This window comes from Barbus barbus (assembly GCF_936440315.1).
Source record: "Barbus barbus genome assembly, chromosome: 9".
Taxonomy (NCBI): domain Eukaryota; kingdom Metazoa; phylum Chordata; class Actinopteri; order Cypriniformes; family Cyprinidae; genus Barbus; species Barbus barbus.
The window spans coordinates 637,827-660,491 of NC_136737.1; the positions used below are offsets into that span (position 1 = coordinate 637,827).

Sequence of the window (22,665 nt, forward strand, 5' to 3'; positions counted from 1 at the left end):
CTATCAATACTTTGCACACTCATCCAGCTGTATTTATTTATTACCACTGTTCTCACGTTTCTGCTGTTCATAATGTGTATATATAATCTGTAATCTATATAATCTACATTGCTCTGTTCATAATGTACATACAATCCCTACATTGCATTCCTATTTTATATTCTGTATATACTCTGCTCAATACTGTATATAGCAATTCCACTGTATATTCTGTAAATCATATCTTCACTTACTCTGCACTTATATGTATATAAAACACTATATTCTTGCACTTCTGGTTAGATGCTAACTGCATTTCATTAGCTCTGTACTTGTACTCTGCATAAATGACAATAAAGTTGAATCTAATCTAATCTAATCTAATCTAATCTAATTTCCAGTCAGGATTTAGACCATATCATAGTACTGAGACTGCTCTCATTAGAGTTACAAATGACCTGCTTCTATCATCTGATCATGGTTGTATCTCTTTATTAGTTCTACTGGATCTTAGCGCTGTGTTCGACACTATCGACCACAACATTCTTTTAAATAGACTAGAACACTTTGTTGGCATTAGTGGAAGTGCCTTAGCATGGTTCAAATCGTACTTATCTGACCGCCATCAGTTCGTAGCAGTGAATGAAGAGGTATCATATCGATCACAAGTGCAGTATGGAGTACCTCAAGGCTCAGTACTAGGGCCGTTACTGTTCACGCTTTACATGTTACCCTTGGGAGATATTATCAGGAGACATGGTGTTAGCTTTCACTGTTATGCTTATGATACTCAGCTCTATATTTCTTCACAGCCCGGTGAAACACACCAAATTGAGAAACTAATGGAAAGCATAGTCGACATAAAAAACTGGATGACGAGTAACTTCTTACTGCTAAATTCTAAAAAAACAGAGGTGTTAATTATCGGACCTAAAAACCCCACATGTAATAACCTAGAACACTATCTAACACTTGATGGCTGCTCTGTCAATTCTTCTTCATCCGTTAGGAACCTAGGTGAGCTGTTGGATAGCAATCTTTAATTTGAAAGCTATGTTTCTAGCATCTGTAAAACTGCGTTTTTCCATCTCAAAAACATATCTAAATTGGGACCTATGCTCTCAACGTCAAATGCAGAAATGCTAATTCATGCATTTATGACCTCAAGGTTAGACTATTGTAATGCTTTATTGGATGGTTGTTCTGTACTCTTGATCAACAAACTACAGTTGGTCCAAAATGCAGCAGCTAGAGTCCTTACTAGAACCAGGAAGTATGACCATATTAGCCAGGTTCTGTCAACACTGCACTGGCTCCCTATCAAACATCGTATAGATTTTCAAATCTTGTTAATTACTTATAAAGCCCTGAATGGCTTAGCACCTCAGTACTTGAGCAAGCTCTTATCACATTATAGTCCTCCACTTCCTCTGCATTCTGAAAACTCTGGCCGTTTGATAATACCTAGAATATCAAAATCAACTGCGGGCGGCAGATCCTTTTCCTATTTAGCACCCAAACTTTGGAACAATCTACCTAACACTGTTCGGGAGGCAGACACACTCTGTCAGTTTAAATCTAGATTAAGGACATATTTCTTTAACCTGGCTTACACATAACACACTAATACACTTCTATTATTCAAATCCGTTAAAGGATTGTTAGGCTGCATTAATTAGATCAACCGGAACCGGGAACACTCCTCATAACACACGATGTACTCGTTATCACGTCATTCATTCATTCAGTAAGGAAGTAAAAGGCAATAGTTATGAATGGGTTATATCAGGGGTACTCAAATATAAACTTGAAAGGTCCACTTACCAAATTTCCATTCAGGCCGAGGTCCGGAAAAGTGATGGTCAAATTCCAAATAGAGAACACTAACAAACAAAAAGGCAATCCCCAGAACTTTCAAACTATACACAAAAAAACGACATGGTAGGCCTTTTAGTGTGAAAGGTGACACCTTCTTTGTGCCACCAATTGTTTAAACTTGGGCATAAAAGGTGTGAGGGCCAGGCGGAGACACTGATGTAAGTGTTCACTGGAGAGTGTGCTGCGGTATGCGTTTTTCACCATGTTCATGGTTGAAAAGGCAGATTCACAGCAGTATGTTGAGGGAAACATTGTGAGAATTTGAAGGGCCATCTTCTGCAGGAGAGGAACACCTGCTGCAGTAACCATCTTAGTCCAGAAGGTGACAGGGTCACAGTGAGATTCCTGCAGTGCTAGGTTTTCTTGGAGCTCAATTAGCTCTGTTTGCAGAGAAGTAGCACTGGCCCATGGGAAGACTTTTGTGGCTTCAGTTGAGAATTTTGCAATATTTTTGACAAGAAATGGATTTTCGATGCACAGCAAGACTTGTTTTCCCAGATGGAAATCTTCAAAGCGAGTTTGGACATTTTTAATAAGCTTTAATAAGTATTCAGCATAATTGTAATGGTGATGTTTTCCTGCAGTCTGATCCAAAAGTCTTGGGAAGTGATGCAGGTCCTGCTGTAAGTCACATTTGAACACCTCCAGCTTCCTCTGGAAAGCACGGACAGCTAACATGAGGCCACACACTGTGCTATTTTTGCCCTGGAGCTTCATATTAAGGTCATTGAGATGGGAAGTAATGTCAGTTAGAAAACTAACTTTCCATTTCCTCTTCATCCTTCATGAAATCCACAAACGGTTTGGCTTTTGCACTCTTCTGATCCAACAGAAATGTCTCCAGCGCTTTCCGCAGTGCCCAAAACCGCTCCAGTACCTTGCCTTTACTAAGCCACCGGACATGGTTGTGAAGGAGCAAATCATTAAAGGTGCCATAGAATGAAAAACTGTCTTTACCCTGGCATATTTAAATAATAACAGTTCTGTACATGGAAATGACATACAGTGAGCCTCAAACACCATAGTTTTCTCCTTCATATGTAAATCTCGTGATTAAAAAAGACCACTGAAAAACAGGCGAATCAGAACATAACACCGACTGTAAAAACCCGCCCTTGTTCTAAGCCGGCCGAACCATCAGAAGCTCTGCAGGTATCGTAAATAAACAAGCGTGGACAACAGCGAAAATAACAAAATAAATGTTATGTTCCAGGCCGTGCAGGGGTTGTGAAGTGCAGGGATGGGTTGGTGTCTGTATTCAAAAAGGCACAGAAAGCAAATAACGCGAGCCACTAAAGGGACATGGTTAGCTCCTTGCTAGCGGTAGCCTGTTACAGTACATAAGATTTCACTCTCAGTAAGGAGAGATGAGGATGATGGCGAATGACTTACAGATCCTGAGCACCACTGACAAGCATCTGATCTTGTGAAATGTGTGGTAAGTACTGTTGCTCCATAATGTAAACATAGTTTGTGTGATCGCGTCTCTTGAAAGTGAACTATAACGCGATCGATGGATCGTTCAAAAGCAGTTTCAATGCCTCGCATATTAATAACGGCTCCCTGATGCCCGCGTTTTATATACAGTATAATTACCCGACGATATAACTGCGAGAGAAAGTATTTAAATATATATTTTCCTCCCTGTGCTTCCTTCTTGCTGATGAGCCGTACTGTGAAACAGCCAATCAGAGCAGAGCTCATTATTATTCATGACGCTGCCAAATAAGCCAATAACAGACCGTTTCATTCTAGGGAGAAATCCTAGGGTTGTAAATGGACATGTAAAATCGTTTCTGGAGATTTTTTGCCCTTACTTAAGCCACATACCTTCTGTGTAGATATCAGAGAACAATTTAAAATACTGTATCAATGCATTCTATGGCACCTTTAAATGTTGCATTCACCTCTATTAGAAATGAGAGTAACAAACGATGTTGCAGAGCAGAGGATGCTCTCAGATAGTTGACAAGTTTCATGACTGTTGTCATGACTTCCGAGTACCTTTCTCCAAGGCTGGCACACAAAACCATCTGGTGAATTATGCAGTGGTATGCCATGAGGTCAGGGTGGTGAGCTCTCAAGCGTGACACTAATCCCCTCTCTCTCCCAATCATACATGGCGCTCCATCGGTAGCAATGGAAACAACATGCTTCAGGTCTATTTCTCTGTCTCTAAGCATCTGTGTCACTGCTTCATAAATGTCATCCCCCCCTTGTGTGTCCATGGAGGTTTGTGAAACCCAAAACATCTTCATGAAATTCTCCCTTTTCTTTTTGGCTTCCCTTGTCTCCTCCCTGTCCTGGTCCAGCACCAGCCTCCAGGGCGCCTGCCGATATCACTTCTACCACAAAAGACTGCTTTGTAAGTAATGTTCCTTACAAACCCAAAACATCTTTATGAAATTCTCCCTTTTCTTCGTCAAAAAATCTGACAAAGAACATGAGTTGTGCATTGTCTTTGTTGTCTGTAGATTCATCCACAGCCAATGAAACGAATTTGGCTTTTTTTATGTTCAAGCAAATCATCAGCAAGTATTTCAGTTCGTCTTGCAGCAGTGGAATCAGAACAGGGTATTTGGCTTATTTTCTTGATTATTTCATCCTTTTGAGTCCCTTCAAACAGAGCAGTCACCACTTCACTCATACACGCCTTGACTATTTCAGCATCAGAGAAGGGTTTCTGGTGTTTTCCCAGGACCCATGCTACTCTTAGTGAGGCTTCCGTTGCCCGCTCCTGTTGTGTGGCTGATCTAACTATTACACTGCTTGTAGCTTCATAGGATGATTTCAGCTGGTTTATTTTTGTGGTCCTTAACTCTGTGTTCTGAGGGTAATTTTGTTCAAAATGTGCATGCTTGGTTTCATAATGGCGTTTCACATTACCACTGTAAGGTCCACACATTTGGCCCAAAGAAGGTATCCAATGGTGGTTGAAGGTTTCCTCCGTGTTTGGTCTTTTCAATGCGCAAAGTTCTTTAATTTAAGTTAAACTCTAATCTGACTCCATTTTATTATTTAATTGGACTCCATTTTATTATGACCTCGTATTTAGGTTGAAATGCAAATTGATTGTTTGTCTATTTCTAATTAGTATTCTTCTGATATTTGATTATTCTAGTTAACTCTTGACTTTATATTTACTCATTCATTTGGTTGCTCATGTTGCTAACAAGGATACAACGTAATCTACTAGAGTCAATAATTACAGAGTAAAACAGAATAAGGTCAAATGTAACAATTTATTATCAGTCAGCTAAATACTGTATGTGTTATGTCAATTACATAGCCAATTCAAAGAGATCAAATCATATCAATACAAAACATCGAATTCTCAAAGATAAATCTACGAGTAAAAGAAAGATGCATACCTGACTTTATAGAAATACATAGTGTGAAGTGTAGAGACACACCACACTACGGGCTTCTGGCTACAGAAAATCGCCCCGATCCTTTTGCAATATTTCCTTAAGTACTCTGACCAAGACAAACATCCCCCGAAATGGAGACAGGAACTAACAATTGGAATTTGCTTTGATCAAGTCGAGCTAACACCTTTTGGGACAGAAGGTAATTTGCATGAAAGGTACTGGGAACTGACCCACCCTCTACAGTGTGCAATACATCTCTAAACTCTTAGGATCTGTATTACCTTTTAGTTTACTTCTTGTAAGAATGAGACCATTGTACTAGACGCCCTGAGACAATTCATGATTCATGATACCAAACATGACTGTAAATATCACTTGCAATAATGTAGAACATTACATTCTACTATTGACCATTCTGAGTGAGTTGAGTTGAATGAAGGGAAGGATGGGTGAGGGGAAGAGGGGATGGAAAGGAACTGATGCATATGTCACAGAGGAGTTTTCCCGCATTTTCTCTCAGTGGGATGTGGAGACAGATGTCGGTATGTTAATGCACTGTGTGTGTGTGTTGTCCATCTCAGAAGTTCAAAGTGTCTGAGGTTCTGTAATTCTTACACCACTTTTGATGATTTCTACCGTGTCGCTGCAGATTAAACACATTGGTTTTGTGCGTCCCATGGGGAGCACGAATGCATATTTTTCTGTCCACTCACTTTTAAACTCGCGGTTTTCAAAATCAACTTTTGTTTTCTTATCAACGGGAAGCTTTGAGCATGCCATTTTCACTTTTAGTCAGCAAAAAAAAAAAAAAAAGTCAGTTACCGATATTTGCACTGCTCCGCACTGCTCGCAAACGATGAGACTGCCTGTTCACCTGCCTGGCCCAGACCACATGACCAGTGGATGAATCTGCCTGCCTCGAGTGAGTGAGTGAATGATGTTGCTATAGCGATCCTGTGATCGGACATAGATGAAGCAGCCAAACCGAGTAGAAGCCTCAAAGATATATAGCGCGGAATCACAATTGCGCACTGCACTGAAAACTCATTTGGATTATGATTAAAATAGCATCTTGGTTTTGGCATCGGTCCAGATTTAACCGTGTCTGTGTCCGTATACGGACCGGAGTCCGCCTATTGAGTACCCCTGGGTTATATTAATCACTGACTCTCCGAGTCATTGAAAGCTGCAGATTCCTTCACTAACGAAACACTGCTGTTGCTTGGAGACGCACACCAATTCTGTTGCAGACTTCTTTGGAACTGTTATTATTTAATTGTAAAATATAACAAACAACTTTGACAATAGCCCCTTTCACACAGTAATACCAGTAAATTGCCGTAAAATGACCGGAACGACTTTACCGGGAAATTAAAAAATGCGCTGTTCACACAGGCAACGACATTCCGTCTTTTTCGGGAAAAGCACCATTCACACATCCATCCAAAATACTGAGAAATTGTGTGACATTATTAACCTCCAATGGCTGTGTCACGTATCCTGTGGGTGTGCCCTGGTTGGCCACCAGATGTCACTGTCTTGTCTGAGCACATGGGTTTGTGTTGTGATTGTTCCATGTGTTCCCTGGTTGATTGTTTGACCCCGCCCTCCTTGTTATTCCCTAATTGTCTCAGCGTGTACACCTGGTTCCTCCTCGTTTGTCTCCTTTAAATGATCCTGGTGTTTGCAGTCCTGTTCGGCCACGTTGTCATATGTTCTTGGTGCAGTAAGTCATGTGTGTTTCTAGTCCTCGTTTTTGCATTGCTCTGTTGGTCTGTTTTTCCCCTCGGGGTAATTTATGTTTCTGTTTTGTTTTCTTTTGCTTTTATAATTAAAACTACCATTTCCCTGCACTTGAGTTCTCGCTTCATTTTCACTGCACGTATCATGACAGGCTGCGCTTGTATTTGTAAACGTGGACCCAGCCAACATTCTGTCATGCGTCCCGTGTGGGCCCCATATGGGCTGTAAATATGGGCCCTACATGGGTTTGTCCATGGGTTCCATGTGGGCCCCATCTGAAGTAGCCCATATGAATCTCATATGGGGCCTGACTGGGACTAATGTGGGGCCCAACTGGGCCACACATATAAGACCCATATTGGTCCCACTTATAACCCAGCTAACAATCCAATATGGGGCCTAGATGGGTTTGTTCGCGGGTTCCACTTGGGCCCTATATGAATTAGCCCACATAAATCTCATATAGAACCTGAATGGGGCCCAACTGGGCAACATACATAAGTTTTGAAACCCATATGGCATACACCCTGCGGTCAGTCTTTTTGTTGATGGTTTAATTTTTGTTTCAAACTTTTGTCCCAGGGACATCGTAATAGACGACTACAAACCAGACCTTAATTTGTAAATTTCGAGGTCCTGGAACAAAGCGGGGTGATGGATCCGGCATGTGATTAGAGGAGGGAGAGGTAACGGAGCATTCAGCCGATCATGTTAGTGGCCAGCTTAAGTGATTAACAGCGTGCATCAGTTGCTTTTATTACATTTTGAAAACAACAATTTCCAGGCCTGGGGGAAAAAAATACAAAAAAATAATGACATTTTATTTCACAAATCTCTGTAATATAGTTATAATTAATCATGTCCAGAATTTTCGTGGGGGATTGTGTGTATATTTCATAGTTTTACTCATCCCCGCAGCTTTCAAGTTTATAATGAGGGAAATTCCTGAAAACATTTATTCAAGATAGCAAGTAGGTTATATGAGTAAATAAATCCACACAAACAGATTAAATCAGTCATTTGAAAACAGTGTGAGTGATTCAGCTGGTCCGGGTCTTCTCTCCTTCACTCTCTCAAAGCGGCTTCACATCAGCGCATCTCGTCTGCAACGAGCTGCTGCACACCGATCCAAGACTTTCGCTCGCATTTCAGGACAGTTGACAAAATTGTAACTTGCTTAATCGTGATTCATTGTTGCATCGTCACAAAAAATGTATAATTTGCACGTCTTTTTAAGCCAATCGGTACTCGCGCGCTCCAGAAGCTGTTTCAAGGCTCACAGTCACATCCAAAGCTGCCTATAGCGTGTATCATATTGAGTTATTTTACGTAGTTTGTTGTCGAACTTAAGTGGCCAAATACACACAAATTTACACAAAAATGGCCGTCCTGGCGAATATCCAGGTTTTTACTTAAGTAAATGTGAACAGTTGTGTTGAACTGTGTCAGTGTGTTTTGATTGGCCCGGAGTAGAGTCTTACGTCAGTGTGTTCTGAATTCGTACGTGCTCATACCGGTCATTTTCCTTCTGCGTTCACACACAGCAGAATTCCGGCAATTTACTGGTATTGTTACAACTTCTCATACCGGTAAATTGCCGGAACGAATTTACCAGTATTTTTAAAAAGGTCCTATTCACACATGATCTCTTTGCAGCAATTTACCGGTAATTTTCCGGAAAAGTCTGTATGTGTGGAAGGGCTTAATATTGTTTTTAAAATGTAGGCTACATTTAAAATGTAAAATGTTCACTTAACATTACCTTTTACTAACTGTTATTTAAAATCAATGTCACGTTTGCAATCGTTTGGATATTCAGGGAAAATTGCATTCTTGCTCGTATTTTGAACATAAAACAATAACTTGCACAGGGTGTTTCTGTATCAACGAATCGATCTCAATGTACAGTCCATCAATATTAGTTCTTCATGCTATTAAGTGTGGTACAACCTCACTTTAAAGATACAATGAACAACAGCGCGATTTGCTAAAGCGGCATATTTCACACACAGCACAAAGTCACACTTTTTCCTGCGCAACTTTAACCGAGCAACGACACCGAGCACACACTTCTCTCTCAACCTCGCTCTAAAAACACAAGCAGAAAGCTACGTAACCCTGCTAACCTGCGCCCTATCTCTACATCTTCCACTGCACCTCTTTCTTTCTCTGTGGGTCTTTGGAATTGCCAGTCAGCTGTCAACAAAGCCGACTTCATTTCTGCTTTTTCCTTACATTCCACACTCAGCATCCTGGACTTGACTGAGACCTGGATTCGTCCAGAAGACTCAGCAACCGCAGCTGCTCTCTCTGACAATTTTTCTTTCTCTCACACCCCAAGGCAAGTTGGCCAGGGTGGGGGCACTGGTCTGCTTATTTCAAACAATTGGAAATACTCAACCCACTCTCCCCTAGGCAATCTCAACTCATTTGAATCTCATTCCATTACTGTAACAGCTCCTATAAAACTCCAGATTGTGGTAATCTATCGTCCACCGGGCCAAATACCACCAACCTTCCTAGATGAGCTGGACGGGCTTCTGTCCTCTTTCATCGAGGATGGCACTCCACTCTTAGTCTTCGGCGATTTCAACATTCACCTAGACAGGCCTTATGCTACAGACTTCCAGTCACTCCTAGCTTAATTTGATCTCAAACGCCTCACCACTACTAGCACGCACAAATCAGGCAACAAACTCGACTTAATTTATACACGCAATTGTACTACAGATAACATTCTGGTACAACCACTACATATCTCTGACCATTTCTTCATTACATTTACTTTACATTTTTCTACCCAGGTGCCACCATCTCCCTTACCGGTTACTTTCAGAAGCAACCTACGCTCCCTTTCCCCCTCCCTTCTTTCCTCTGTAGTATCCTCCTCTCTTCCCTCGCCTACCCATTTCTCTTCTCTGGATGTAAATGCAGCCACTGACACTTTATGCTCTACCTTAACCTCTTGTCAAGACGACATCTGTCCTCTCTCCTCCAGGCTAGCACGGGCTGCCCCTTCTAACCCCTGGTTATCCGATGTTCTTTGTGAGAATGGGACCAAACTTAGAGTGGCAGAGAGAAAATGGCGCAAATCAAACGATCTGTCGGACCTGAGTAGGTATCAGTCTTTGCTTTCATCTTTCTCTACTGAAGTCCACACTGCCAAATCCTCACATTTCCACAACAAGATCAACAGCGCTCCAGACATGCGTAATCTCTTCAGAAAGGAGAAGTTGTGGCCTAATGGTTAGAGAGTCAGACTCGTAATCCAAAGGTTGCGAGTTCGATTCTCCGGCCGGCAGGAATTGTAGGTGGGGGGAGTGAATGTCCAGCGCTCTCTCCACCCTCAATACCACGACTGAAGTGCCCTTGAGCAAGGCACCGAACCCCCAACTGCTCCCCGGGCGCTGCAGCATAAAATGGCTGCCCACTGCTCCGGGTGTATGTTCACGGCGTGTGTGTGTGTTCACTGCTGTGTGTGTGTGTTCACTGCTATGTGTGTGTGTTCACTGCTGTGTGTGTGCACGTTGGATGGGTTAAATGCAGAGCACGAATTCCGAGTATGGGTCACCATACTTGGCTGAATGTCACTTCACTTCAGAACATTTAATTCTCTCCTTTGTCCCCCTCCTCCACCTCCCACCACTTCGATAACATCTGACGACTTTGCCACTTTTTTCACAGACAAAACTAGAACAATCAGTAACCAGTTTTCCACTCCACACACACAGGACCTCCAATCAACCACATTCACTGCTCTAACTCCCATCTTCTCCTTCTGTCCCCTCACCGAGGCAGAAGGATACAAACTTCTCCTCTCCAGCCATCCTACAACATGTCCTCTCGACCCAATCCCCTCACACCTTCTCCCAACAATCTCCCCCACACTCTTACCGGCACTCACACACATTATCAACACATCTCTCCTCACAGGCATCTTCCCCACAGCATTCAAGCAGGCTCAACCACTGCTCAAAAAAAATACATTAAACACTTCTCTTTTAGAAAACTACAGACCTGTCTCTCTCCTTCCATTTGTAGCGAAAACACTCAAACGAGTTGTCTTCAACCAGCTCTCACTGTTTCTTTCACAGTACGACAAACTGGATGCTAAACAGTCAGGTTTCAGGAGTGGCCATTCAACAGAGACTGCGCTACTCTCAGTCCCTGAAGCCCTGCGAATTGCAAAGGCCGATTCCAAATCATCAGTCCTCATTCTGCTGGATCTTTCTGCTGCTTTTGACACTGTCAATCATCAGATACTCCTGTCTACCCTCTCATCACTGGGCATCACTGGGATTCCACTTCGCTGGTTTGAATCCTATCTCACCGGTAGATCCTTCAGGGTGGCCTGGGGAGGGGAGGTATCCAAACCACATCAACTGGTCACTGGAGTTCCTCAGGGATCGGTTCTTGGACCCCTCCTCTTCTCCACATACACTACATCGCTGGGTCCCATCATACATGCACATGGCTTCTCCTATCACTGCTACGCCGATGACACACAGCTCTCTTTTCAACCAGATGACCCAACGGTAGTTGCACAGATCTCAGGCTGCCTGGTGGACATCTCGGAATGGATGGAAGAACATCACCTACAGCTCAACCTGGCAAAGACAGAACTTCTGGTCTTCCCTGCCACTCCGACTCTACAGCATGACTTCACGATTCAGTTAGGCTCATCAATGATTACCCCATCAACTTCGGTCAGAAATCTTGGTGTAATCTTTGATGACCAGTTGACCTTCAAAGAGCACATTGCAAAGACTGCTCGATCCTGCAGATTTGCACTACACAACATCAGAAAGATCAGGCCCTTTCTAACGGAGCATGCTGCACAACTTCTTGTCCAGGCCCTTGTCGTTTCTAGGCTGGACTACTGCAATGCTCTTCTGGCTGGTCTGCCATCAAACACAATCAAACCTCTACAAATGATTCAGAATGCAGCGGCACGACTGATCTTCAACGAGCCCAAAAGAGCGCATGTTACACCTCTCTTCAGCTCCTTGCACTGGCTACCAGTGGCAGCTCGCATCAAGTTCAAGACACTGATGCTTGCAAACAGAACTACCACAGGCTCAGCACCCTCCTACTTCCACTCACTATTACGAACCTACATCCCCTCCAGAAGTCTGAGATCTGCTAGTGAGCGACGCCTTGTGGTACCATCACAGAGAGGCTCAAAATCACTCTCCAGAACATTCTCGTTCACCATTCCTGGCTGGTGGAATAATCTTCCCACCCCTATCCGGAACGCCGGATCCCTGGCAATCTTCAAGCAACAACTGAAAACTCATCTCTTTCAGCACTACTTGACTTCATCCTAAACTCAAAAAAAAAAAACCTTAATCTTTCCCTCTATCTTTCTCTCCTTCCCTTACTAGCTTGTAGTTATTTGAACAATGACTGAGACTTGGTGTTATGAGCACTTCCTCTGTCTGATTGCCTCTTCAAGATTAATCACTTTTTATATTCCCCAATTGTAAGTCACTTTGGATAAAAGCGTCTGCCAAACGACTAAATGTAAATGTAAATTTAGCGGGCATCCTATTTTACGCACGCTGCTTGTGTAGATGCAGTCAGGTTTGACACAAAAGATGAGGTAATTTGACTGTTTACAGCACTCCCATTTTCCTGTTTTTATACTAGAGGCATTTTGCTCGTAAGAAACAAATTCTCGGTTTTAATGTGACTTTAAGTTGGGGTAGAATTAAATGACTGCCAAAACTCAGCATTTTGTTCACGTAAAGCTACTTCGTTACTGACCACCACAGTTTGCTTACGATCAATAATCAAACTGATTTGCAGAAATCCAAATACAAGTCCCACTCACTTCCACTTGGTCTTGAAGCCTTTCTGGAGTGACTACGTTTGCGGTTCAATGATTTGGAAAAAAAATAAAATTCATGGAGGACATTGAAGATATCTACCTATTCGGAACCATGATAACAGGTCTTCTGCTGATTGGATTAGGCTTTGCCCTGGGTTATCGTAAAATTCAGGAAACGGGTACAGCTGTCAAAATCCTCACAAGGCTGCCCATCATGATTGAAGCAGTGGGCAGAGCGGTCAGCTCTGAGACTGAGACTATTAACCGCAATATAGATACCATCACGGAGAAGCTTTCGGACTTGAAAAGAACAATTGGTGGATTTGGAGACCAGAATGGACAAAGAGAGTTGCTGTGAAAATTGGAATACGGCTACTCGCCCCAAGACCAAACAATCTTATCTTCTTTCGGCTCTCACATAACAGCACAGCCTCGGACAAGGCCGTGTTGGAAAACAACCCGGGAAGAGCACTGCAGTGTGACGCTCTTGCATTCCTCCCCCCCTTCCACAGACACCTGCGGATTGTTGACTCTGTCTGGGTCCTGATCAAGGCTGTCTCCATAGCAATGTGCTGTGTCGCTATCACATTCTGCGGACTGAGACAACTTGATTGAATGCCAGCGTGGCGGCTCCTCAGGCACATACACACACACATACGCACATACACAGCTATGAACTCACCTCCCCACCCCTGATCCCTCGCCTTCGCCGCTTTATACCGCCAGCCTGACAAGCGGGTCCGACCGGCGCAGAGAATGGCTGCAGGACCGGATGGCTGCTTGCCGGAACTGGATTACTCTCCTTTTGCAGTCGTGTGACTATGTTGTTAATTGACTATTTGCTTTTTTGTTTGCTGGGGTGTTTTTCCTGTTCTCACACTGTACTCCAAGGAGCATAGTCTGTGAATTATTTTTTTCTCCCCTCTTTCCTCATGTCATGCTGTATTTCTTCCTCACTCTACAACAAATTCCTTGTATGTGTAAACATACTTGGCGAATAAAGCTCATTCTGATTCTGATGAAGTTAGTTTGTCTCGGACACAAGCACCACCTGCAGACAGATACAAACACAGTACTGCTTTTATTGTCACAAATATTGTAAAGATGTTATATTATAACATCTTATAATATCAGTCAAATGATCAGTAAGATTTTTTATGTTTTTCAAATGAATTCTCTTCTACTTTCCAAGCCTGCATTTATTTGATCTAAAGTACAGCAAAAACAGTAAAAAAATTAAAATATTACTATTTAAAATATCTGCTTTCTATTTGAATTTATTTTAAACTGTAATGTATTTCTGTGATCTGCAGCTGTATTTTCAGCATCGTAACTCTAGTCTTCAGTGTCACATGATCTTCAGAAGTCATTCTAATATGCAGCTCAAGAAACATTTTCTATTATTATTATTATTATTATTATGAGCATTTAAAACAGCTGAGTAATTTTTTTTCAGGATTTTTTGGTGAATTGAAAGATCCAAAGATCAGCATTTATCTGAAATAAAAAGCTTTTGTAACATTATACACGATGCTTGGATCCAGTATAATTATTATTATAATTTTTTTTTTATATAGAAATTAATACTTTTATTTAGCAAGCATGCTTTAAATTGATAAAAAGTGATGATAAAGGTATTTATAATGTTACAAAAAGATTTCTATTTCAGTTAAATGCTGTTCTTCTGTACTTTCTATTCATCAAAGAAACCTGAAAAAATTCTGCTCAGCTGTTTTCAACAAAATAATAATAATAATAATAATCAGAAATGTTTGTTGAGCAGTAAATCAGTATATTATTATGATTTCTGAAGATCATGTGACACTGAAGACTGGAGTAATGATGCTGAAAATACAGCTGCAGATCACAGAAATACATTACACTTTAACACATATTCACATAGAAAACAGCTGTTTTAAATATTTAAAAACATGGTTTAACTGGTAATATAATATAATATCATATTTAATATCAGATATAATCAACTCTGACTGTGTCTGTGTTTGAGTGTTAAAAAGGGCACCTAATAAATGAACTGCTCAAAGCGCAGTGCAAGGACTCTTATTTTGACGGGTTGTTGTTCAATCGCCTTCCTGGCTGGTTGTGTCTGGCTTCCGGCGCGCGCACAGAAGCGACCCGGAAAACTCGAGCCGAGTTGAACTGAAGGTGAGCTCGAATTTAATCAGTTTTTCTCTTCATTACGCTTTTTCTAAAAGATCACCGACTGTTATTAAACTTCTCTGGACAGAGAGAGCATCGTGTTTGGGGGTTTTAAGCTCTGTACTGAGGAGAGTGGCTCACTTCCGCTTGTGTATGTTAGCCTGTTAGCTTCGCTTCGACATAAAAATATATTCAGACAAAATATATTCAGACTTTTAAAAGCAACAGCAGACAAAAGAAAGAAAGCTCTGAGTGTCACAATATTCATTAATTTCACTGTAAACATCCGCAGTGAGAAGAGCGTAAATCCGCATATAAACACAGCAAAGTGCGTTTTCATATGGAACTTTTATTAGTTATTAATATTCTTCAGTCACGCTATTTTGAATATTTCTGCATTAAGCACTTTATGGGGTCATGAAAACACGAGCAGCAGGTCTTTTCATTCCAGACCTCTTAAAATACAGTTTATATAATGATGATAACACCAAGTGAAGCCCGTTTGAATGAATAATCATTTATTTATGTTCTTGTTCCTCCACATAATCGTTTCTGTAAATCACTATTACTGTATTTCGCTAAATATCACTACAATTTACTGTTTTATTTTTTAATTATAATGAACACTGTTAAACCTCTTTTATTCATCTTCTTTAATAGTTAAGTACGCTGTGTTTATATGAAGCTCTAATTAAATTCATGTCACTTTTTATCAATTATTTTAATACATTTTTAAAGTTTTCTATGACAGAAGTTTAATGTTTCAGGTTTAAATGTTTTTTGGGTGAATCTCATGAAAATACAAGAGCATCATTTCATGCCAAATCTCCAAAAAGTAACTTTGCATTATAATAATAATAATATTTAACATAACAAAAATGAAGCACTATACTTTTTAATTCATTGTTTTTGATATTTGATTGGGAAATGTGCTTTATTGTCATCAAAATGAAAAAAATAGTAATATTCTAAACTATGCTTTATTCTATATATAAAAATATAACGTATACTTGCATTTAAAACATGACTTTTATTTTGAAAGGCCATTCTCCATGTCTAATAATAGGAAACCAAACCCTATTATTTATTTTATTCAAATTAAAGGGATAGTTCACCCAAAAATGAACATTCCGTCATTAATTACTCACCCTCATGTCGTTCCAAACCCGTGAGACCTTCGTTCATCTTCAGAACACAGATGAAGATATATTTCTGATGAAATCCGAGCGCTCTCTGACCCTCCGTAGACAGCAAAGCAACTGAGATGTTCCCTGGTCCAGAAACATGGCAAGGACATCGATAAAACAGTTCATGTGGATCAATTTTGTGAAGCTACGAGAATAACTTTATTCAACAATTCTTCTCCCTGAGTTACCGTCTTTTGCCCTTTACAGAGTATCATGACACACGTGCTGCTTTTTCCTGAACGTAAACAATAATATATATGTATGTGTATGTTATATATGTATGGGTGATTTATTTATATATATATATATATATATATATATATATATATATATATTAGTGCTGTCAAACGATTAATCGTGATTAATCGCATCCAAAATAAGTTTGTTTACATACTATATGTGTGTGTACCGTGTTTATATATTAATACACACACACATATGTATATAATTTAAGAAATATTTGTGTGTATATATATATATACTCCCAGGGCTCGACAATAAGGACTGCCTGATGGCCCGGGGCCAGTGAAGGACACTCGGGACAGCAGACGGATTTGTCACTTGCCCGGGCCACTGCAGCATCGTCACGTAATTTTATCATTTGCATCTAAGGCTTTTTAATTTAAAAATTCAAGCGATTAAAAAGCATTTGGGCGCAAAAGACTCCTTTCAGTGCTTGCGCGCTGTGTTCTGTTCTGACACGCACGAGCCGCCTGAACACACACATACACACAACAGTATGTCAGAATACACGTCCTGGCAAGTAACTTTAACAATGATTGATCTATATTGAATTTATACACTGAGTACAGATGCAGCAATCGACCAGATGCTGTTTTTTTATTTTAGAGCATCTTCTGTTCCGTGCTTGCACACAAGCTGCACTGCAGTAATTTCCCCAAATGTCATTTGTGTGTAAATATTACATTATTATTCTGATTAGTCTGTAAACGGCCGTTAACTGAGGCCAGAGATGCTGAAGACGGACACTCTAGCACTAGCAGGCATCTCTGTTCACGATGCGTGAAATATAGGAAGAACATCCAAACATTGAATTTTATATGAATGTGTTTCTGAGGGGAACTGCCCTGTTTTCAGAAATGGCGTTTTCTTGTCATCTAGTCTCCGTGTAATTCTGTTTTTATTATACAGTCTAATATAAATCAAACATTGCACTTGTTGTTTGGTGGATTAATGCATGATTAAAATGCAGTGGCTGCCTCTCATTTCAAATGGCTATGAAAACTCATGGTGCAACAAAGACTGAAGAATACACCAATGTTATTTGTCCATTTCTGCACCTGAACATCTACAAACACAACCTAAAGCATCATTTAATTTCTATCTTTGTGCTGTTTATTTGTGCTATTACTTGTAATTTGTTCTTATTTGCTGGCTGTCACTTGTTTAATAATGCTTCATTTATATTTATGTTTATTTTTGGCTAGTGATTTGTGCTGTGGTATCGAAATTGAAAGAGAATTGTAGAACTTAATTTATCCAAAATATTGGTGTTATTAGGGCTGGGTATCGTTAAAAACGATACTTTTTTCTTATCTTATGAAATGAGTTTTAACAAGATTACATGACCTCAAAAAACTCTTTTTTCAGCGTGTTGACATGTAAACAGACTCAAAGCCTCATCTCCTGAGCCACTGCACAAAGGAACTAAACATATCCAGCACTATAAATCAGTGCAAATAGTTTTAATAAAGCTCAAATAGTTTTCAGTTTACACTAGTGCGTACTCGTTTTAAAATGCTTAGCTCAGACAGAATCATCATTTCTATTCATTTATTCCAGGTTGTTAAAGACTTCAAGAAATTAGCTACCACTTGTAGTACACTTGAACCCATCTTTCATACACTAGTACACTCAAGTGTACTACAAGTGGTAGCTAAATACATTTCTTAAATACAAAGATAGTATGCTAAAAGTGCATTTTAGTTCATATTCATGGTGTCCCAAAATAGCACAGTTGAGTACACTTAGATGATCTTAAGTTTATCTTAAGGAGTACTAAAGGATCATTTTTAGTATATTAAGTACAAAATTAGTGCGCAAAAATAGAGCACTTTAAGTGCATTATGGAAGTGTACTTGTTTTTCTCCTGGGATGATATAACGCAAGTTTTACTCAAATCAAACGGTAAAATGCTCATGAAGTGACTCAGAGCAGTTCTGGAGATGATGTTTATGTCCTTATTTCGACGGCAGACGAAGTAACTTAAGCGAAACCGCGCGATATGAAGAGCAGACTGCTCCGTACACTTTCGAATCGCTCGCGCGGATGACAGACAGATTTTTTTGCGAAAAAATATTTAGCGCTTTAATTTTTACGATATAGCTGATGGAAATGCCAATTATCAATTAAATTTCTCATGTGTCGACAATCTTTTTCCGTTTAACTTTAGCGCATAAATTCCATATCAATACTTAAAATGTCACAAAAATTAGTTTGGAAACACTTTTTGTCGAGAAAAGGGGCTTTAACGCAAATAAATGTGGAGTCACATGACAGAATTAGCCTATAGACAGCTCGTGTTCATGGTGTTGCTCTCGTTAAAGCACCGTTTCCCTGGAGTTCAAAAGCGCATTAAATCATATTCATATTATTAAATTGTATCTAAAACTATTTTATACATGGTAAGAAAAAGATGAGTTACCTCTCAAACATGCTTATCTTAATTTGGTGTTAGTAGACTTTCCTACGTTTACATGATTATTATTAATCTTTTTTAGTTTAAACAGCCTGTAGTGCTTTCAGCTTGACCACCATAACCCGTGATATTATGCCAAGCACAGTTTGTTTCACATGAAGTACAAAACTTTAAATTAATTCCTTTTGGCTTCTTAGCTTCTTATATTTTTATTCTTGCTTTGTTCCGAGTTCTTTCTACCGTTAAATTTGTTGTGGAGTGAGGGGAAATCCGATATTTGTTCCATGTTTCTTCAGTATGTTTGGCTGACAGTATTGTATTATGACATGAACAGGCTGTGTTGTGGAGGCTATGCTTAACTGCGCGCGAGGCGCCGGCGCGATCGCTTGTGGTTTGGTTTTGTTTTTTCTTGTAAAAGTGTAAACAACTTGCACTAGCCTACTCCTTCATTTGTGGTCATATAAAATAAAGCATTATTCAAAACTATTCAAAATATTTATTTTATTTGTGTACATTCACAATAAAAAATAAAACGTACTTTTGTGAAATAAAGGAAAACTGCCGCTTTCTCAAGAGCGCATCACAACAATGAACCGACATTCTGCATATAGGCTGCTAATTGTTAGTTTTTCCTTCGTTTTGTTAATTCATTCATTATTTAGAAAATATGTTTTGCATATGGGCCTGTTTCTTTTATATATAATAGCTCATGTTTTTCTCCGTTCACAGAAGCGCTGCAGGTCACATTCATGTTGTTTATGCTGCTGTTTGCGTGAATAAAATTAATCCCTGGGAAACAAATGTAGGTGTTTGTAATGGGTCAAGCCACCTATCAATTTAAATTTTATTTAATTGCAATTTAACATAATCTTGTTGGTTAACGGTTAATATGGCTTAACGACCGTCGTTTAGGAGAAATAAAATAACCGGAATTAACATTTCATATTTCCTATAAACGTTAATCAGAAAAATGATAATAATACAACTGCAGCTGTTTATGATCATTGCTTGATTATCAGCAGTGGCCTATCTATCTAGTCTATAACAAAGTACAAAAAAAACCTCATGACACTTAATAAAAATTATTTTATGAAGGCCTATACAATTTAATATAGGCTTTTTTTTCGAATGGATGAACAGCTAGCGTAGCCTATAATTTACGCAATAGGATAAATTATGTAAGGAAACAGCTCAAGGGCAACATTTTTTTGCGATACACCAAAACTTGTGCGACAATTCATTTTTTTAGGGATGACATCATGACGGACACCATTTTATCGGTAAAAGGTCAGTTAGTTGGAAACAGGCTGTAGACAGCTAATTTCGCAAAAAAATATTTAACGCATATCTTTGTCGATAACAAAACAGCGCAAAATCTGGATAGAAACATGACTACTGACGTTGATGAGATTAACTCCTTAGGTATCGAAATTTGGTACCGAACGACAAGACGTTTTTCGATACTCGGTGGTATCGAGGCAATTCGGTCGGTGCCTAAAAAGTATCGAACTCGATACCCAGCCCTAGGTGTCATATAAGCTTATTTATTAGAATACAAGATAACATAGATCAAAAACAATGTTAACTGCAACTATTTTATTTTTTGTCGGTCGGGCCAGTAGAAAAAATAACGCTGCGAAACTCTTCTGGCGCAGAGATGGCGGCGATCCGTAAGAAGCTGGTGATCGTGGGCGACGGCGCATGTGGGAAGACCTGCCTGCTCATCGTCTTCAGCAAAGACCAGTTCCCCGAGGTCTACGTGCCCACCGTCTTCGAGAACTACGTGGCCGACATCGAGGTGGACAGCAAGCAGGTGAGGAGCATCTGGCCGGCCCGAGTGGCGCGAGCAATGCTAGTGCTGTGTTAACGCTAGCGTGTGGTGTTCCAGGTGGAGCTAGCGCTGTGGGACACGGCGGGGCAGGAGGACTACGACCGTCTACGGCCGCTCTCTTACCCCGACACCGACGTCATCCTCATGTGCTTCTCCATCGACAGCCCCGACAGCCTGGGTAAGTCTCGCGCTAACTGTGCTCACGCTAGCCCTGCGTCCTCTGACCTCTGAACTCTCTGACCCCGCAGAGAACATCCCTGAGAAATGGACTCCGGAGGTCAAGCATTTCTGCCCCAATGTTCCCATAATCCTGGTGGGCAACAAGAAGGATCTGCTCAACGACGAACACACTCGCCGCGAGCTCTTAAAGATGAAGCAGGTGCGTAGCTCGTCCTGATTAGAAGTCAACCGATATGTGCCGATTCAATTTTCGCGCCAATATTTAGCGTTTCTCATTATTGCCATTGGCTGAACAAGTGGGAAGCAGGACTCTTATTTTGAAAGCCTGTTCTCCATCTTCAGATTTCTTGTCTAAGAGTAGTAAAACAAACCATGGCTGTATCCGAAATCGCCCCTACCTCATTCACTATTCCCTACACAGAGTAAAAATATTTACTCAAGTAAAAGTAATAGTCTGAATAGTTACTTGAGTAAGAGTAAAAAAGTATCGGATAAAAAAACTACTCAAGTAGTTAGTTACTCGCTACTTTGGATCATATACTGAGTATAGTCTATTTTTATTTAGATGTATAGATATTTAGATCAAATTTATATATACACACACACACACAACTGCCGTTCAAATGATGTTTTTTTAATGTAATTTATTTCAGTGATGCAAATGAATTTTTATCAGCCTTTAAGCCAGTCTTCAGTGTGACATAATCCTTCAGAAATCATTCCAATATCTTGATTTATTATCAATGCTGTTTTCACTAAAAATGTACTTGAGTAAAAGTACCCAATTTTAAATATACTCTAATAGTATTAGTTACTCAAAACATGTAGTCAAGTAAATGTAACTCGTTACTACCACCTCTGTCCCTACAGTAGTGCACTCATACAGTTCACTTGAAGGAGTGAATGAAACGAGCGAGTGAATTCAGACACTGAGTGCACCGGAAGCACTGCTGCTTTTGCATAGTTTGCTTGCTGTTTAATAATCATTTGAAACGGGCAGCTCCAGCAGTAAGATTGAAGGATTTATCTAGAACTCAGTCACGGAAATTATGTATAAACCCTAATAGTCAATTTACAATTAATTTGTACCTGTGTTGTATTACGCCGTGGACGAGCGCTTCTGAAATGAATGAATGGATGATTCAGCTGCGGGCGCCATCTTCTGGCGAGACGTGGGAATTCATTCGGCGCACGACTCTCACAGTGCATTATGGGGATTCTCTAGCTGTCGAGTGTACATCGGTTGTTCACTTGTTTTTGCAGTGCATTGTGGGATTGAATGAGTGCACTCGAGAGCATCCACTATGGTTTTATCGATTAACCTCTAATTTGCATATATTGACATTTTAACATAGTATTTGTGCATGTTTATATGAGATTTCGTGACGTTTCTCCATCTGTCTCTTAGGAGCCTGTGAAGCCAGAGGAGGGCCGTGACATGGCCAACCGCATCTGTGCCTTCGGATACATGGAGTGCTCCGCCAAAACCAAGGACGGCGTGCGGGAGGTGTTCGAGATGGCCACCAGGGCGGCGCTGCAAGCCCGCAAGGGCAAGAAGAGCAACAAGTGCCTGCTGCTGTAAACGGACTGCGCTCCATTTTATCCCTTTTAATTGAATCAGTTCATCTAGTGTTGAGAGTTTATGTCAGTATTTAACGTTTCTGTTCGTACGCCACTGGATTCGCCACAGAACACACACACATATGCAACGATGACTTGGAGAAACAACGATCAGGACCAGACTTGAAATGCATTCTTTTGTCTTTCACAATCAGCAGAATTTGGTATGTTTGTGTATTAAAGCCTTTATAAGACACGTGTGCTGCTTTGTGTTTCTCCTGCTTCGA

The 22,665-nt window shown here is 40.3% G+C and overlaps 1 protein-coding gene across 2 annotated transcripts; it reads left to right on the forward strand.

Moving 5' to 3' along the window:
- The first annotated feature begins 14,869 nt into the window (after positions 1-14,869).
- On the forward strand, positions 14,870-22,639 carry LOC306875572 (rho-related GTP-binding protein RhoA-B-like). Of its 2 annotated transcripts, none has more exons than XM_079426243.1 (5): positions 14,870-14,967; positions 20,463-20,620; positions 20,696-20,816; positions 20,887-21,017; positions 22,227-22,639. In XM_079426243.1, the coding sequence occupies exons 2-5, from the start codon at positions 20,465-20,467 to the stop codon at positions 22,398-22,400; spliced, it is 582 nt and encodes a 193-aa protein (XP_079282369.1). In that variant the 5' UTR covers positions 14,870-14,967; positions 20,463-20,464; the 3' UTR covers positions 22,401-22,639. The 2 variants fall into 2 exon arrangements, with proteins under 2 accessions (XP_079282369.1, XP_079282370.1); XM_079426244.1 differs by having other exon boundaries at positions 14,911-14,967; positions 20,427-20,620.
- Positions 22,640-22,665: the final 26 nt, after the last annotated feature.

Excerpts from the sequence above, each read along its gene's own strand:
- LOC306875572 (XM_079426243.1), top strand. The coding sequence starts at position 20,465 with ATGGCGGCGATCCGTAAGAAGCTGGTGATCGTGGGCGACGGCGCATGT. Across the intron at positions 20,621-20,695 it reads TCGAGGTGGACAGCAAGCAG|GTGGAGCTAGCGCTGTGGGA; the intron begins GTGAGGAGCATC and ends GTGGTGTTCCAG. Across the intron at positions 21,018-22,226 it reads AGCTCTTAAAGATGAAGCAG|GAGCCTGTGAAGCCAGAGGA; the intron begins GTGCGTAGCTCG and ends TCTGTCTCTTAG.